Source organism: Heliangelus exortis, chromosome 7 (genome assembly GCF_036169615.1).
Source record: "Heliangelus exortis chromosome 7, bHelExo1.hap1, whole genome shotgun sequence".
In the NCBI taxonomy this organism is placed as follows: domain Eukaryota; kingdom Metazoa; phylum Chordata; class Aves; order Apodiformes; family Trochilidae; genus Heliangelus; species Heliangelus exortis.
The window spans coordinates 23,558,613-23,576,513 of record NC_092428.1 but is presented as its reverse complement, the minus strand read 5'-3'; the positions used below and the strand labels follow the sequence as shown (position 1 = coordinate 23,576,513).

The following is a 17,901-nucleotide window of genomic DNA, read 5'->3' as shown; positions in this document are numbered from 1 at the left end:
AGGTGGAGGAAGGAGGCCAAACTGCGCCAGTCACTGGTTAGTCTGCATACTCTTTGCCTGTTACAGTTGTAAAACAAAGTTGCATGCTGGTTAAAATCAAAGCATTTCACTTCTTAGGAGGCTGAGACTGTTCACACTGTCAGTGACAAGCCAGGGTAATCCAGTGGCTTTTGATCATCTGTCCTTACCCACAACCACCATGTGCCTTACCTTCTGTTTTTATCAGAGGATGTATATTCCAACCCAGATGACAGGGTTGAATTAAAGAGAGCACAACAGGCTTTTAGATTAGCAGGGAAGGGCTAGCAAACCCTGCTCTCAGCTACACTCCAGACACCTCTCTTTATGTCTCTGATTACTGCTAAGGAGTAGGTGAACCAACAGTCAAACTGACCAAAACAACAGACAGACGAGGTCAGGACTCTGGTGCCCCGTGCCTTAGTGTCCCTTCACATGGCTCCCCCACCCCATTCACAGCCTGGGAGCCCCACCACCACCATCAGGGTACCAGGCTCCAGCTTTGCCTGGCCATGTGCCTGACACACAGGCTGATGTCCCAGCCTGGCTTCAGCACTCCTCTGTCACCAGTGAGCTGCCGGATGCTGGGGCTGTCCTGGTCCTGGTGGGGTGGTGGGATGGCCCTGGCTTGAGATCCTGCCCTGCTGTCCCAGGGACCTCTGTCCACTCCTGGCTTCCCAGCCCTGACAGCCTGTGCCCACAACAGGGAAGAAAACAGCCAGAGGAGGGGGTGACACTCAGCTGCTACCACCGCAGCAGGGTCTGGAAACCTGCAGGCTTCCGGCATCCAGCTCCCGGACCTGCTGCTCCTGAACGGTTCTGAAAGCAACCAAGTTTCTCTCTGCCTCTAGACACCTCGACACAACAGCTTCTGCACAATTTCTGCCCAGAATTTCAGCCCCAAATTGCATCAGCAAGGGAAGAAAAAGCAGAGAAGCACAAAGGTTTACTGGCTGCAAAATTATCTGATCCTCTCCCGGCAGGGTCATTACAGAGTTCTCTGTAATTCTGTGCGGTACCTGAGCTAGGAAAGCTGACAGATTACTCTTGGTGGGCATTGTGTAATGGCACAAACTTCTTCTCTGAATAGCAGGAAACACTTTTCATTCTAAAGTGAGCATAAAAAAGAAGTTTGCTTTATTCCCCGGGTGAAGAAAGTTTGGGGGAGGTGTACATCTCAGCACCTGGATTTGTCTGAGAGGGTCTTGCTGGAAACTGAATCCTCATGACTCCAAGGAACATCAGGCACACCACCTGAGATGCCACCAAAGGATCAGGAGGCCAGTCTGATATGTATTACAAACAATGGGCCACACCAACCTCAGATCTCTAGTGTGGAAATCCAAGGCTTGCAGTGACCATGCCCTCAGTATCTGCCTGCCACAGCACAAATCCAGACACTGTCACCTGACTCACGATACTCATCTGCTAGAGTAGGCAGCTGACTACAGACCAAAGACAGAAAGCTGGGAGTACAACAGCATACAAAAAGCTTATCTGCCCCAAATCTATTTATTTAAATGTATGTATCTTCCCATACACCTGTGCATTTGCATGCTGTTCTGCTTGCATGCTTATCTATCTAAATAGCATTTCAATTTCTGAGGAACAGCATGCTTCATTAGCTTAGCTAAAGTTCTCTCTGCTTTTTAAATTATCTGCCCCTCTTTTCTCCAGGATGAAACTTATTGTACAATGTCTCAGCCTGAGAACTAATAGATACACATGTACCCTTTCATCTGTTCCACTCCTGTCCATAAAACAGGTGCCTACTGAGGCAGTATGAAGCAAATTTCAAAGTCCCTAAGGGTACAATTTTGGATGAAACCTGTTGGAGCTTATTGATAACAGCTCTAAATCACTACTCATTTAATGAAGTGGGTAGGACACTTCAATTACTGCACATACCATTTCATGAGACTTAGTGGGAAGGCAGAACATCTAAAGGGAACCTCTCCAAAGCAGGCAAAGGCAAACTGGTCTCCCAGTTCCTATGCAAAGCGAAACCATGACCCAAACTTTCCTGGCATCCAAGAACAGTAACTTGTACATAATGTGCTTTTTCCACCTAAAGAGCCTTCACAAGGTATGATACAACTAAAACAGTTGCACCTGGGTTGAAAAACACAGTTATACATGATTGAAAAATGACCTCAGTAAGTGGCTCACCTTGCACTTTTCCAGAGTTCAACTTCCCACAGCTTAATATTCCTACATTGGTGACACCTATGCCTGGCTAACACACATCTGCTTTGGCTCATACTTGGTTTGAAAAGATCTGGACATGGTCTTGATGTCCTCTTTTCTGAGGGCACTTGTGACTACTGAGTTACCTATCAGTGGCAAATGCTTATAGTCACACAACACCACATTCCAGTCAGACAGAAAGCTGGAGTCTGCTGGGAACATCATTATGGGCTGATGGGCTGGCCCTGTTTCTACACTCCTCTGTATGTCCAGTTATGGAGGTTGCTGGCCACAGGATGCTGGCTTAGAACACCCCGTGGCCCTGAGTCAATATGGTTACGTATGTTATGACTGCAATGTTTTCTTTTGAGGAAACAAGCAACCTGTTTCCTGAACATTAGAAACCAAGACAAAGATTGCAACCCTCATTTTGTATATAAGGATTTGCTTGTAATCCCATACAGAGGCTCAGCCCTTTTAGAGAACTCTTGTTCCTCTGATTTCAAGAAGGTCTTAGAAAAATTACAAAGCCTTCAGAACAGGAGCCAACACATCCTGCAGTTAACAATATACTACCACACCAAAACTAAAGCAGTCATGACTTTAGCTCAGGTGGTAAAGAAATGTGCTCAAATGCAATATATTGAAACTTTAATAGAAATGCTGCAGTTATCCCAGAGTTATCTGTCAGGTCAGGAATATAAAGTCCAGAAGCGTTTCATATTGAAAAAGTAGTCTCTAATTTTCTTAAGGTACATTTCTGGAACATTAGTTTGTGATGGGTGAAGACAGCCTGTCTTCAGGTCTCCAGCTTCTGAATGACAGTAATTCAACTGAAGGATTTTGTACAATACTGGCTCAAGAAGAGGTGACCTTAACACCTCAACACTGCTGCCAAACACCACTGCTTTCTTTTTCTATTTGACTCAAGGCCATATTTTCTGTTCTGTATGAAGACCATGAGATGGACATGTGATTAGCACCTTTAAACTGAGAGATGACTCTCAGTCTTTTAGACAGGAACACAAAACTTGTCTATTTCTAACTAATTGACTGCACAGTAACATCAGAAACTGTGTAGTGCAGCCCATTAGCCACACTCAGAGCCACTTCTCACACTCAGAACCAGAGACTGAAAGTAATAATAACACATGGCTTTTGTAAACAGGGTTATTTCTGAATTTCAGAATGCCTCTCTCCAATGCATAGATGATTCAGGAGGGAGGAAGGAAAGGGAAAAAAGTGAAGGAGAGGGTAATTTTGAGCAGTATCTTTAGTGCTTAGATTGTTATGACCCATTTATAGCAAAACAGTATCTTCAACTGAGAAATTGTTTTGCCCTATTCCACCCCCAACTCTGTTCAGTTGCCACCACTTTACCTGTGGAAACTGATTGCTGAATCCTATAAAAGACAGCAACATTAGTAACATATCTCTATTGTCCTTATCAACACCTAGTGCCCTGTCCTCTCTCTTTATCTGTCTTACCAGTTTAATACCAAATTCTGTAAATAAAAAGCAGAAGCAAGATACATCTCTCAGAAATACCTAAAACACAAAGGGTGACTTTTTAGTCAGTATATGTGTGTCTGTGAGAAAGAAATTTGGGGCTTCATGGTACATAACTAGGGTAAAGAATGATTCATATATAAATTCTTGTATTACTCAACCAAAACAAAATGATGGTAAAATACATATAGGCATGACCTCATTTACTCATTTTGTAGACATTAGCAGATGTTGACCAGGTGATGCAAGAGACATTAGCACCACTATCAGTCTTACCAGGAAACCTTCTCAAAATAACAAGTTCTCTTACCACATGTGCTGGATGGGCACTGATGTGTGTTTCATGGCCACTATTGCCCCTCCCCAGTCCAGAAACCACACATTGTATTCCTCCTCGAAGATCTGCAAACAAATCAGGTGCTATGTGAGTGCTCCACTGGGAAGACTCAGGAGAACAACAATAGCAAAAGGTTCTATACTTTCCTTTGCTCTGCAAAACATACCTGTCTCCAGGAATTTCCACCATCAGAAGAGATGAATACACCAACATCAGTGTAGGAAAGCTCAGAGCCAATATTGCCTGTAACACAAGCAAGTGTCAGACGTTCTTGTATGGATGAACATTTTTCCAGGAAACCAAGAGTACTTGGCCTGACCAGTGCTTCTTTCCTGTTTTTCATTCTATTCACACCTAAAAATCACGCCTTGGTCAGGTGGCAAGATTAATTTACAAGAGCTGTGCCATTTGAAAATTGACCCTGGGGAGAAACAGTATGATCAGCCTTTTTTTCCCAGCAGATAGCATTGCTTGCAATTGCAAGCCACTAAAGGCAGTCTCACTCCAGCCAAGGATCTACCTGCTCAAAAGTCTGCATATGAAACCACGTGCCCATTTGCTACACACAAAATATGAGAACAGATCAGTGACCACTGCCCTTGGCTGCCTGGTATTTCATTCCATACGCATTTATCTCTGAACTTGTAGCTTTTGTGCTGTCTGGTGAGTTGTATCTCTGTGATCTGCAAGTATTTGTCAAGGGTAAGGCAGTTTCCTTTGCCTCCACTTCTTGTGCAATTGAAAACATCAAAAGAGAAGTTACTCATACACCTGAGTTTAGAGATGAGACCCAGGCTCCACTGAAGACCATGATTATGGGGCCAGACAGTGTACTCAAGGTTCTGTCAAAATGCTCAAACACATAACTGATCTCAGACAGTCAAATAAGCAAGGCTTCTTCACAGAATCACAGAATTATTGAGGCTGGAAAACACCTCCGAGATCAAGTCCAGCCTACGACCTAACACTACCACATTGGACAGACCCTGGCACTAAGTACCACATCCAGCTTTTTACTTGCCATGGTTCTTAATTTTAATATTTTAATTTCCATTATGATGGAAACTACATCATAGTTTCATAATCTGTTGGGAAGGCTTTTTGGGTGAACTTCTCAGCCTTCTCCATGTGTTAGGGAATGCACATGCCACTCATCAAAGTAATGTAAAGAAAAGCTCACATGTCAACCTCAGCCATATATAGAGAAGCCACAGCAGAACACAATTTGGAGAGACTACCTCAGAGTTTGAAACTGTGTTTCCGCAAGGTCCCTCTTAATACAGACTAAATAATAAACTTGGATTTAAATTCCCAGCCCTCTGGAACCTTTGAGCATCCAGCAAAAGTTGCAAAGATGCTCTGAATCTTGCATATGCTCTTGCATATGCTCTGAATTTTAGATTTTTAGCTCATTACACACAGTGCTCTGAGGTCATCATCTTGCTTCTGCATCAAGAGTTAAAATTTGTTCTCAGCTCTCCACTTCCAAAAGCACCCTGTGGCTAAAGGAAAAGCTACCACAGTCACCCAGGAACTGTTTCTGCTGGTCAACAGTCCTAGGTGGCATTCTGGTGGTATGAATCTCTGTCCCATAGGAATCAGGCAGATGTAACACTGACAGACACTCCATCAGGTCTCCCCAGGGTAATGACCCACAGCCACCATATTGTGGTCAAATTCATGACTTCTTTATTAAAAGCTCATGAATTCTTTACTCAGTGAGTCACTCTTCTACCTTCCAAATGAGTTTATTTTCAAAGCAGGTGTCATTTCCACAGAAAACTGCAAAAAGAGAGGTGGCACTCTTACACATCTGTAGAATCAACAAGAGCATAATAAAACGGCACTAATGAAAATGTTAATTGAATTTCTGACATTTAATGTTGAAAAATGAGAAATTAAACCCCAGATGTGAGTTGACACACTTCTGTCACCATAATGGCATCCAGCTAGCCACATTGTGACAATGCCATTTCAAAAAATAAAATTTCTGTCTCAGGGAGCCAGAACAATTCAAGGAAGCTTTTTTTAATCAGTGCTCAGAATGCAGGAAATTTCACACTGTCCATCATCTAATCTTCTTCCCTAACACCAACACAAATGACCAACAGCTTTAGATGAAGGTTGCTGTGGGCAACCATGTAAAGAGACAGTGTACAGGGACGTCCGGGTTCATGAGGAGAAATCTGCGGTGTCAGTCCAAAGGTCTGTTCAGCCCAGTGTCTCATCCTGAGTGGAAGTCCTCAAGAATTAGAAACTGACTTACAGGCAAATATATAATCATATTTTAAATATCAAAACTGGAAAAACAACTTTCCTAACAGGCATTTCCAGGTTGTGGCAAGGAAAGATGGTAAAAAGGTGAGATTCTTTTGCTATCACTTTTATCTGTTTGGTTTTCTGTGCAAACTGGTTCCATTTTCTTAATTCTCTCCATCTACTTTATTCCAGCTACATGGATCCACACACTATCAAACACAACTAACTCCCAAACAAGTCAAGAGGATTTGGCAGCAGTATTATTAGATACTAAAACATAATTCCTCCCTTTGCAAGAATCTAACCTCTGCCCTCACTTCAAGAGTCTGAGTTTTCCACCACTGCTGGAAACGTGCCACTGTAAATTAAAGAGTAAGACACAGAGAGCTTGCACAGCCAGTGCCTGTGAGAATAAGTTGCAATGCCTATCCTGGAACACACTCACTACCATGGTGAGGAGTTCCTGGTGTGAAACTGCTTCCTGGAAACAGATGTGTGTATTCCCAACAGATTAAGATTTTTATTGTACAAAGCAGTAAAACAGAAAATACATTCTGAGTTTTAAAGGCTAATTGTTAGCCTGGGAAAGCATTCATCCCATGCACTGTCAGATTGAAAGAAACCTCATTTACTAACAATTTAGACCAATGCCTAGACTCTTACTGTCCTGCTGCCTCTATTTGCTTACTAAAAGGTTAAGGAAAAAAGGCTCTGCAATCACAATATGAGGGGTAGGGCTTTCTCCTAAGCATCCACCTAGCAAGTGCCAGGAGAGATGACTCCCTTTGGCTATGCAAAGGATGTTCAGAAAGTTTAAACTAAATCATCTCACTACACTTGAACTGAAATAACATGGTGCTCCATTTTTGAGTGATAAATGTCATGAAGGGAACCTGTCACTCAGGTTCTGGCTTAGTCTGGCAGACACATGTAAGCACAGAAGGACATGAGAATGGAAATGTCTGGAAGAAACAGTGTAATTCATATAGACAATATGTTAACATGACACCCTTGCAAAGCACTGCTAGGCAGAACAAGACAAAAGAAAGAAAATGAGCCTCAGAAAGAACAGTTAAGAAATGTGGATATTTTGAGCATACATAGGAGCCTCCCTGTGAAAAGGCAGGAAAGCAGGAAACACCTTGTATACTCTCAGGCTCCCAGTGAGGAATAGGTGAGTGTTAAGGAGCATTTATGTTCTTACCTGTTGCCACCAGCAGCCCAGGAGCAGTTTCTTTGCTGGAAATGCTTCCTGAAGTGTAGGGATTCTCTGAGAGTTGCAGGTGTAAGTGCAATGAGCAGAAGGGCTGTCGACAAGAAATAAACAAAAGGCAGAAGTTTTAAGATGTAACAAGGTAAATATTAGATGAACCCTTGGTGACTATACACAGATGCTCTCATCCTTCTGAAAATGACCCCTCTGCTCTTAGCACTGTTAGAAATAGCAACATGTGTTTATTTTCTGAATAAGCAATACAAAAGTGGCGAAGAGCGAAAGAAGTAGGAGCACTGCATTACAATCAAGATGTCTGCATTTTTTTTTTTTACCAATAATCTGACCTAAGGCAATTTTTTCCCAGAAACTTTCTTATTTTGACCTAAGTTCCATTTAAAAAGCTCAAGAAAGGTGGACAGAACTTTCCCTTAAATTCTGTGAAGCCACCGAGAAACAAACCTGCTTGATTCAATTAACCTAGCATCAGAACAAGAGAAAAAACACAGGGAGAAAGATTAACCAGTGAAAATTCAGAGAAATACTACTACTACACAAGGGCTACAGCCTACTGTAAAAGGGCTTTTAACTGAATGTTGTTGAACTATGGCACTAAACCCACACGGATGCCCTGGTCTGGAAGCGTTGCCTCCTTTTGGAGCACCTGGACTTCACAGCTCTCACTGTCCAGCATCATTCCTACAGTTTTACTGGATGCATTGTTAATCCAGTGACTAAGACAAGGAGCTCTGAAGGAGTCAGTTGTGCTTTGGAAAAAGCCTGCCACTCACCAGCTGGCAAACGACAGGATTCCCTCTTAGATCAGTGTCCGGTGCCTGCAGCAAACGCCAGTCCCTGCCCTTGTTGTAGGTGATGAAGGTCTTGATCTGGTCATCTATCTTCCTGTTAGCCAGGAATATGCCTTTGATCCCTGCTACCTAGGAAAAATGGAGAGAGATGAAAAAATGCATGGGAAGAACAGGCCAAACGTAAGGCCCAGCTGAGCACCCTTGGAAGTGGAACTCCTCTGAAAAGGCAATGGAGTCATCTCAACCCAGCCTTGGGAGGCAGTGAAGGGCATTACAGCCACATCTCACTGGTGCCTGCACAGCTGGGAGGCCTTGTACAGTCTCTCTCTGGAATAAAAAGACAAAGATGTTCACAGAGCAAAACCCCAAGAAGCAGCCCACTTCCAGATTTCTGTGAGAGCTTGCAGACATGTGTATGATGAACTTGAGGGTACAACATGCACTGTGTCACACGTGAGCTCTGGGAGCTTGGGGATGTGGTCTCTGGCCCCACTCCATCCTCAGACTGCCATAACACGGGAGACAGAAGTTCACATCAGAAGCACAGTGGGGTCTTTCTGTGTTAGTCTTTCTTTCCCTTTTACACAAAAGGTAGAAATCCTGAATATGCTGAAACACTGATGTTTTGCAAACTTGACTTCTTCCCTTTCTTTCAACTTCCACATTCTGTCAAAACCAACCCAGTTGTTCCAAATGTTTTATTTTGGTCAGAAGAACCCATTCCAATAGAATATGGTTCTGTCAAAATGCCCCCAGGAAAATTTTGTGTTGATTTGGGTCTGTGCTGCACATCTCTGAAAGTGACACAGGAACAAGGAACTTGCTGTAAATCTGCAACTTGGTGGCAACAACCAGGATACAAGCCCTTCCACTCTAAGGCTGGGTGATACAGCCTTCCAATGACTGTGTGAAAATCTCCATCAGCATTTAGCAGTAGAGTCTGTAAGAGGCTTGAGAATGCAGTTTGACAAGAAGATGATGCATCTTTACTTTAGTTGGTTCATCACAATAAAGAAATATATCTTTTCTTCAAAGGCAAGAGAATGTATTTAACTACACAAAAATAAAATGCAAAGGCTATCCTTTATGCTGATCCATACATTATTTTTGAGTTTTCTCTCCAATTTTATAAATAAAAATTGATGTTGTTAAATGGTCATTATTCTGGCTGGAATATATGAATGTATAATCCTAACTCCTCTGTGTAACTGCAAACACATTTCTGCATATAACAGTGGAACCTTCCAAATCAGCCTGCAACCATTAATATTAGAATTATTGATTACGTGGTTGTTGCTGGCAAAGCACTGATCCCTGAACCTCAGCAGATCTTCCACCCAACCAGTTCTGACACACCAAAACCAGAATGCTCTGACAAATCCAGGAACTGGAACTGACTGCTGTTGGCCAAGGCTGGAAGGCCTGGCAGAACAAAGAGAATGGAAGATGATTCAGGGTAGAATTTATCCAACTTTCATCTCTGGACCAACGGTGTCTATAAACTTTTACTTATCATTCATAACCTGCTCAGAGCTAACAAAGGCAGAAACCACATTTCCTATCTACAAGAAGGTGTCTCTAGCAGTTACAAGGGGAAAAACGGTAATTTGAGTCCTTCTTTAGATGTCCCTACTAGGATGAGAGGGATAATGGTTCTCCCTTTTGGAAATGCCACCTAGCTAACCAGTCACTGACTGGAAAAAAACCTGTGTCATGGTTATACCAGAATGCAAGGCATCTATTTCCACATGAGTTGGCTTAACATTAAATCCACTGGGCTGATCCCAAAACAAATGAAGATCCTGGAAGGCTGGTAAGAGATTTACACTCACTTGAACTAGCAAGCACTTACTGTTCTTTGTAGGGTGACCTTTACTACATACCTCATAAAGGTCAATGATGATATTCCCCTCCAGACCTCGACTGCTTTTCACGTTTTCCAAGGCCAGGGTGAAGTACACCCCTCGGATGTCTGAGATATACAGGTTGTATGTGTCATTTTGGTTCCACTCTTGAACAGCTGCAAACACCTGATTCTCATCTGTGCTGATAATATGCATGTCCTGTTAAAAGAAGACAAAAGGCCCATTACTTAGGATCTCTGTATTTCTTTGCCCTTTGGGACATGTAGTAATTACCATGACTTATGAAAGAATGGAGATGGAGCCTGAGTTATGGGTATGTTAAACAATTTTCTGTTAGAGCAAGCCAATAAATTACCACTATTGTGGCTTTCTTCATTTCATTTTTTTAATGATCACCAGCTGGGTAAAGGGTTTTTTGCTCTCTTCATTTTTGGTAGCTTCAAGGAATTTCATCCAGTGTCATTTTTTATTTATAAATTTCAAAGTCAGTTTTATCACACGTAGAAGATTCACAGCCTTAGAGCCTGCAGTCCTTGTAGTCACTAAGCATGGTGTAGCACCAGACTGCAAACAGTGACAATTTCCATCCACACACCGAGCTAACAAGCTTATGCTTCCAACTGGTAAAGAACCAGTTTCCAAAAAAATAGGCATTTACATTTATTTGAACCTGAGGTATAGGAATCACTTTGAACTAATGCTGGTAGTGATTTTTAGCAATATTTCTATCGAGGGTTTGGCTGAGACTTATTCTCCTGCTATATACAGGCTACCAAATTATTGACCCACTACCCTTTTTGGACTCCTGCTGCAGACCAAGATACAAAGGACCAGCAAGTTTCTCCATTTAGTTTTAATATCAAAGAGATTTGACAGTGCATTTTCTCAGTATTCTTTTAAAGCAGGTTCATGGAAACAATTTCCAGGAGGACGAATGGTATTGAAGCACTTCACCCTTGCCACTGTTCTTGAACAAACACTGGTTCAGATACAAGAAAAATCACTGTGGTTATCTGGGACTTCATTTCTCTATTTGTATGTGTTTTAAATTTCCCCAGAGTGCCAGGGACCCTTGATTAATTTCTTGCACTGCTTCTGCTTGAAGAAACCATAATTCTGGAAGTCTCCCAAAGGATGGAGTGACCTGATTTTTGGGGATAATATCTGGGGGAAGATCAGATCAGTATTTCCATCCTGCCTAGAAGGCAATTTAATCTTCTGTGTGAGGTATCGAGATGAAAAGTTGGTGTTGATTAGATGGAGCTATTTCTAATAGACCTAGCATAGCCTATCAGCATGGGATGGGGAGAAAAAACATTTGAGGACCTAATTCTGTCTCAGTAAGTGCCATCAGCAGGAGATTTGCCATTTCCTTCAATGAAGGGAGACTAAATCAGGAGGTTTATTCTTGCTCAACATCTCTAATTCTTTAAAAATAAGTACATACCCAGCCTTCTCCAGCAGTGTGAAAATAAAGCAAAACACCCAATAACTTCAATCTGTTTTGACCAGTTTCAGGCTAAACATTGCATTACCCTACTGCCAGCCTCACATACTTACAACTCCAGCAGAGTTCATTAATCTGCAGCTGACAGGATAGTTATTACTGTACAGCAAAAATGTTCTAATGACTACAGGCAGCATAAACAAGCCTCCTTTACAGGGTTTGAAGACTTTGCCATGACACTTAGCTCAAAAGTACTTTCAATTTTTAAATGACAAAAGTATCCCTGATTTTATACTACCCAGAGCCACCAACAAATCTGTCTTAGAATCATAAAATTATATAATCATCAAGGTTGGAAAAGACCTTCAGCACATCAAGTCCAACCATCAGTCCTACACCACTGTAACCACTAAATAATCTCCCAAAATGCCACATCTATTTTTTTTAATATCCCCATGGATGGTGACTCCACATGGGAGGAAAAAATAAACTGTTCTTCCTGAACACACACTAATCAAAGGCAAGAAGAGGTAGAAATCCCAAATCTACAATCAAGAAAGATCAAGCAGCACAACAAATGGAGCTCCTCAGAGATCAATCTTCTGAGGTGCTTCATCACTGGGCAGGCTGTACTGTTCAAGACATTAGGTGTTTGTGTTTGTAAATGGTGTACTCACCTTAGGAAGAGAGTATTTGGGCAATTTAATCTGTGCAAAAGGCTCCCGTCTGTATGACACGTAGTAATTTGCTCTTCCACCAGCTGTCACCTGTAGAAACACCAAAGACAGTGAGTGAAGACCCTTCCAAGACACCCTAAGCTGACACCTCTAAGAGGGTTTGACAACCTTTCTTTCAGATATCTTTTCTATGGCCTATGAGCTATCTTTTCTATGACAACTGTCCCTAAAAGCATCTGTATAACTCTCAAAGTTATACCTCTCAGGTTGCCTCTCATGCTTCAAATCCAGTCATGACTTTAACATCCAAGGGAAAAGGAAAAGTGGGTATGAAGTTTAAGATCTTGAGTGGACAAAAGATTACTAGTTTTTATCACATGGTTCCAGCACAGCTACTTTCAGCATGTCACTTGAAGTCTATTCCTCTCCTGCAAAAAGGACATAATACTTCTTTTCTCTCCTGATTCTTAGCTTTGTCTGTTTGCACTGTAAGTCCCCTGCAGCCAAGGTCATCTTCCAACAACCTTTCACAGTGACTAACATCAGAGATGTACATTAGCACCATTTAATGCAAACAGTTTTGCAGTAATGCAAACAATTAATATGCTCTTGGAAAGCTGAAGCTGCTCTTAGCTGCTCTTTGTCACTATAAAATTGGTTTCTCTGAACTCATACTGTCTTTGAACAAGGATGAGGGTAGAACTGACAGACATCCAAAAACTGCAATTTTATGGACTGAGTGATCTGTAAAGGCTACATATAAATGCCATACATCAATGAGATCTAGCCCTGATAATTTGTGAAGTATGGGGTTTTAAACCTGTCACGAGTCACTTAGGGTTGCTGTGGGTGTTCTTTCTGGCAGCATTTTAGGCCTGGCTACCACAAGGCTTACATCAGTGCATTTCTTACATTCTGCTGCTTTAGCAGCCTTGCAACTTGTAAGATAAAACAATACACAAAGCAGTTCTCTTATTTTATGGAATGTCATTTGTTGTCTTAAGCTTCTAATAAAGCTAACAGGAAGGTCCTAGATTCTCTCCTAGATATATCCCCTTTTATCTGACAGTGTTATGTCAGAATGCACTTATGTGGAATATTGGTAGAGCATCAATTATATCCCCAGTAATGATATCACCTCTAGATAGTGGCTCTTTTTTGCTGGAGCAGCTATCAGTTGAAGGACACAATATTACTGGTCATGAAATTTGGTATCTGATAACTCAAGATAAGGCTTTTCTATTGACAGTTTGAAGAACTGTAAAGAAAGAAAGGCTTAGAAATAGGACTTCTTCACTAAGACTTCCTCATCTTGTTTTCCCTTTGTACTTGTAAATTTATCACAGATGCATTTAGTGCCCACAAAAGAAAAAACTACACCACCATTATACCACAAATTGTATAATAAGGTAGGAAATGACAAACTCTATACAACAAACTCTATACAACATGTAGCTAAAGTCAAGGGGAAACAGGAAAATCTAAACTGATTTTTGCAGTCTCAGAACAAGGCAGTGGAAGAAACAGGGAGAGACCATGAGTCACTTGATTCTCACTTCATGTAAAGTGCACTGTGAACTGGCATGGTGGCATTTCAAGGTCTTGCTTTCCAACTGTGAGGATGCTGAAAGGGCTGTGAGTCCACAATCTTCAAGTTAATCATATGAACATAAGGTAGCAGAAACATCAAGTGGTGATCAAATTCCCCCTCTGTGCCAAGACAGAGTCTACTACAAGTCTGCCAGATGCAAAAGATTTTGCATGGGTTTTGGATTTTATTTTACTGCAAACTGCAAATTTTATTTCACTGCAAACTAATACCTAGACCTTTGTTTTAATTGTTTGTTTAAGGCAGAAAGGTAGGATTCAAACACCATCCAAGTTCAACATACATTACCTAAACTCCCTTCCAGTCCTCTACCTGCACCAGGTCGGTCACCTTGACAAAGATTTAGAAATAGAAATGTTTGTGGTTTGTTTTTTTTTCTGAGCCAGTTAATATGAAGCCACACACGATTCTGTTGGCAGAAGCTGTGTGAAGCTTTTCCCTGCCAGGACCTCATTTTAGCTCGATTTGCATGCATGGTTATAACAGTTTCAAGAGATGATCAAGACTTTGATAAAGTTTTGGCAAGTACTGTGGTAGAGAATGAATACTGAAAAGCAAATTTATTTTGATTAAACTTTTCCTTTCCTATAAGCAAACTCTCCAACAATGTAAATCCCAGAGATTATGACAGTGTTTTGCCCTCCAATGCCTCCTTTTAGTTCACATTTGATGAATGTCATCCAATTATTTACTGTGAGCTCATCTGTCATGCTCAGTATAGAATTAGCTGGGTTTGTCTTTTTACTCCTCCTTTGCTAACGACCGATTCGTTAATCTGCTTTTCTGGATTTCTATTTTATGTGTTTAATTAGGCTTCTAGCCAGTGGAAATTATTCCATTTGATGAATGCATTTGTTCTTAAACACATCTGTCTTTCCTGTGTTCTTTCTTCCTCCTTCCACTCATCATCTACTACTCTTTAAAACTTTCACACATTGTTATAAAACATAACTCTGTCTTACTTGAATCAGTTGAATAGAAACATAAGAAAATTCTTTTTAGAGCCTTGAAAGTTGGTGGCTCATCCCCACTCCTGACCAGCAAGGGGCCAGAGCACACCATAGAAGGCAAAAGTTTCACAAGGATGCAGTGAATTATAGAACACCTGCCATGGAACTCTGTCATCTCCATAATTTCCGTGACATGCCTATAATTACACAAATCTATTTTTTATGTTAATGATGAATCTTTAAGCTTTTTTTTTTTTTTTTTTTTTTTTTAGATAGACTCCAAACACATACTATCCAAAAGTGTTCGGAAAGCAAGGAGAATAAGTCATAAGATCCCAGAATCCAAAGACAACCTAGACGATGTTGGGAACCATCGACCACAGTGTACCAGACCTCCTTCTCACCTTCCCATGTGGGCATTGCTGGGACCTGCAATGTCCAATGTATGGCAGGTACAGCTGTATGAAACACAAACTACTAAGTCTCTGCAATCTGAGCAAGACCCCACCTGCCTCCTGCTGCTTGAAAAACTCCCAGGAAGCCCAGAGGAATATGCATTGCTGCTGACAGGGAAACACCACATTAGAGGCACAGCCTTGACAGAGTGTGACAGTGTGCAGGTAGTGGACTCTTCCCAAGCTAATAGCTGAAAATGAATAGGGGGCTATTTTCCTCATGGTTAATCAGCCTTCAGCCTGGGTGTTTGAAAATGATAAATATCACTTGTCCTGCACAGTTATTGGAATAAGTCATCTATGGTTCACACTACTGATAAAGTCCAAAGCAAAAGATAATTGGTAATAACATAGATCAACCCACAGTGACCAGATATGTTTAGACATTTGCAATTCCTGTAGTTTACCTCCCACTTCAAGCATAGCAAATGCTTCTCCATTAGAGAAACAAATTTTAAACTTCGTTGTTGATAGCAAGCATTTGATAGTACTGGTTTTGCAATGTTTCCTTTGGCTCATGCAGGTTTAGTTCTCTCCACTAGTCAGAAGAAACTGTGGCACAGAAACTGAACATGAAGCAGACTGAGTGGCTTCCACAAACAGACAATAGGAACATGGAAATTCACATGTGAAGGAAATTTTTATTATTATTATTTTTTTTAATCTTTACTTTGAACACTCCAATGCTGCTTTGCAGAAGAGATGTTCTCTGAAATCAGTATCTCAGAAGAACTGAGCCCCAGATTTTTTATAAGGATCACTCAATTTGTGCATGACATTTCACTTTGTGACAGAGGCTTAATCTACTCTATAAAGTGCTGTGCTGAAATACTACCAAGGGTCCAGGGAGCTCCACAGCTGTTTCTGCTCAGCTTAGTCTCTGCCTACACCGATGAGCTTCAAAATAGGCACAAGAGGATTCCATCCTGACATTCACAAGAACTAGAACCTTTCTCTATGCACTTTCCTATTTGGATAATGACATAATAATAGTAACAATATTTTTCTACAGATCTTTTGGTATGTCTTTTCCATTTACACCGCAGGTGGCTGAACAGGGCTTGTGAGCTCAGATCACTGTGATCAGCTGTGGCTCATTTTAGGTTTATATTATACAAATAGTAGAGAGATATTTTCAGTGTGGGGGTGGCTGAGAGACCCTCTCTCAAACCACGGAAGAAAATGAACCAGAAAGGGCTGAGGAAGCCAACAGGGTGCCCAGATGCAAGTGATGAGATCCTGGAGAAGCCATTCTCCTCCTCTTCTAGCTGGTATTCAGCTTCTACATGACATTTCCAGTCTGTAAACTGGAGAGGCTGTCCACCCTTGGTTTGAGACTAATTAGGAGGTTTAAGCTGTAATGAATCTGAGTTCAAGACAGGGAACTCCCTGTCTGTACAGGCAGCACAGGTGATACAGTCATGATGGTGTGGAGAGAGCAGGTTTCAATCACTCAGTCATACAGTCTGAACTCCCAGCCTTGCAGTACTTTGCTTGCTAAGGAAACACCAAAGCAAATTTGGGTGCCTGTCTTACCCTTGGTGGTGCCCTCTATTTATCATAGCTGCTTGTTTTAAAGTAGGTTGTTGTTCTCAGACTTTGATACTTTTCTGCTAACGCTTTCGGAGACTATCTCTACCAACCCAGTCCTTCAAACTTCAGCAACCATTCAGAAAAATGGGCAAAGAGGACTGAACTTTGGCAGGATACTATGGATGGCTTTTGTGCCTCCATGTTGCATTCTGCACTAGTCAGCAAGCAAATGGGACTTGAGGTACAAGCAAGTAAAGGACTTTCTTCATCCATCCATTCTATAGCTCATGTTATTTTCAATAAACCCTTCACTTTTTTTCTCAGATCACTTCCTCTGCTTGTAGAGTTCTCTCCTTTCAGTAACATAGAATGAGGTGGTAGAAATCAGAATTTGAGTAACATAGTACCAGGACTGCAATGCCATCCTGAATTTGTGTTCTCCAGCTCTACAGGGGATACTGGCACCCCTCCTTGCTCCTTTAGCTTCAGTTATACTTTGTCTTTCTTGTGGGTATAACATAGCCAAAAACAAATTGTGGATGGAGGAGTGATGACACATTAAGCAGGCAGACTGCTCCATTCACACCTTTAGTGAAGGTTTTTGGTGTTCTTCAGAGTCAGATACTGTCTAGGCCTTGCACAGGTTTATCAGCACAAGAATGAGAAGTTGTACCCCTTCCCCCAAAACCTAAAGCCAGTCAGGAGATATTCAGAAGAACACATCTGCACAAACCTAGGGTAATCTTCCTTCTTCTTCATTACCCACCATGGCCAGGACATACCATCAACTATTTCTGTGTACTGAGATTCTTTGCTGCCCCAGCATAAATCACATCACGACAGGTACCATCTAGCCTGAATTATGTCCCTCTGGTTTTCATTAATGTTATACCTTCTGCACAGTCATTAAAGCAATAAGCAATTACTTGAATGTGAGGAGATCTGTCTCTCTGTGCTGCAGACACATTGGATTAGTCTTTCTGGGCATAAAGCACCCTCAAGCTGCCTGGCTAAATCAGCAGGCTTTGAAATC

At 41.5% G+C, this 17,901-nt stretch overlaps 1 protein-coding gene and 1 long non-coding RNA gene across 2 annotated transcripts in view; one reads left to right on the top strand and one right to left on the bottom strand.

Annotated features, from left to right (window-relative positions):
* SORCS3 (sortilin related VPS10 domain containing receptor 3) overlaps positions 1 to 17,901 on the bottom strand; it is a 278,055-nt gene that overhangs the window by 48,247 nt on the left and 211,907 nt on the right. The window contains exons 8-13 of the mRNA XM_071749349.1: positions 12,322 to 12,411; positions 10,216 to 10,395; positions 8,315 to 8,461; positions 7,515 to 7,617; positions 4,218 to 4,294; positions 4,025 to 4,116 (exon numbers count right to left, since the gene is read on the bottom strand). Of these exons, the coding sequence (XP_071605450.1) occupies positions 4,025 to 4,116; positions 4,218 to 4,294; positions 7,515 to 7,617; positions 8,315 to 8,461; positions 10,216 to 10,395; positions 12,322 to 12,411 (689 nt within the window). The remainder of the gene's footprint in view (positions 1 to 4,024; positions 4,117 to 4,217; positions 4,295 to 7,514; positions 7,618 to 8,314; positions 8,462 to 10,215; positions 10,396 to 12,321; positions 12,412 to 17,901) is intronic.
* Positions 1 to 17,901, top strand: part of LOC139798541 (uncharacterized) — a 215,021-nt gene that overhangs the window by 148,323 nt on the left and 48,797 nt on the right. The gene's annotated exons all lie outside the window — the stretch shown is intronic.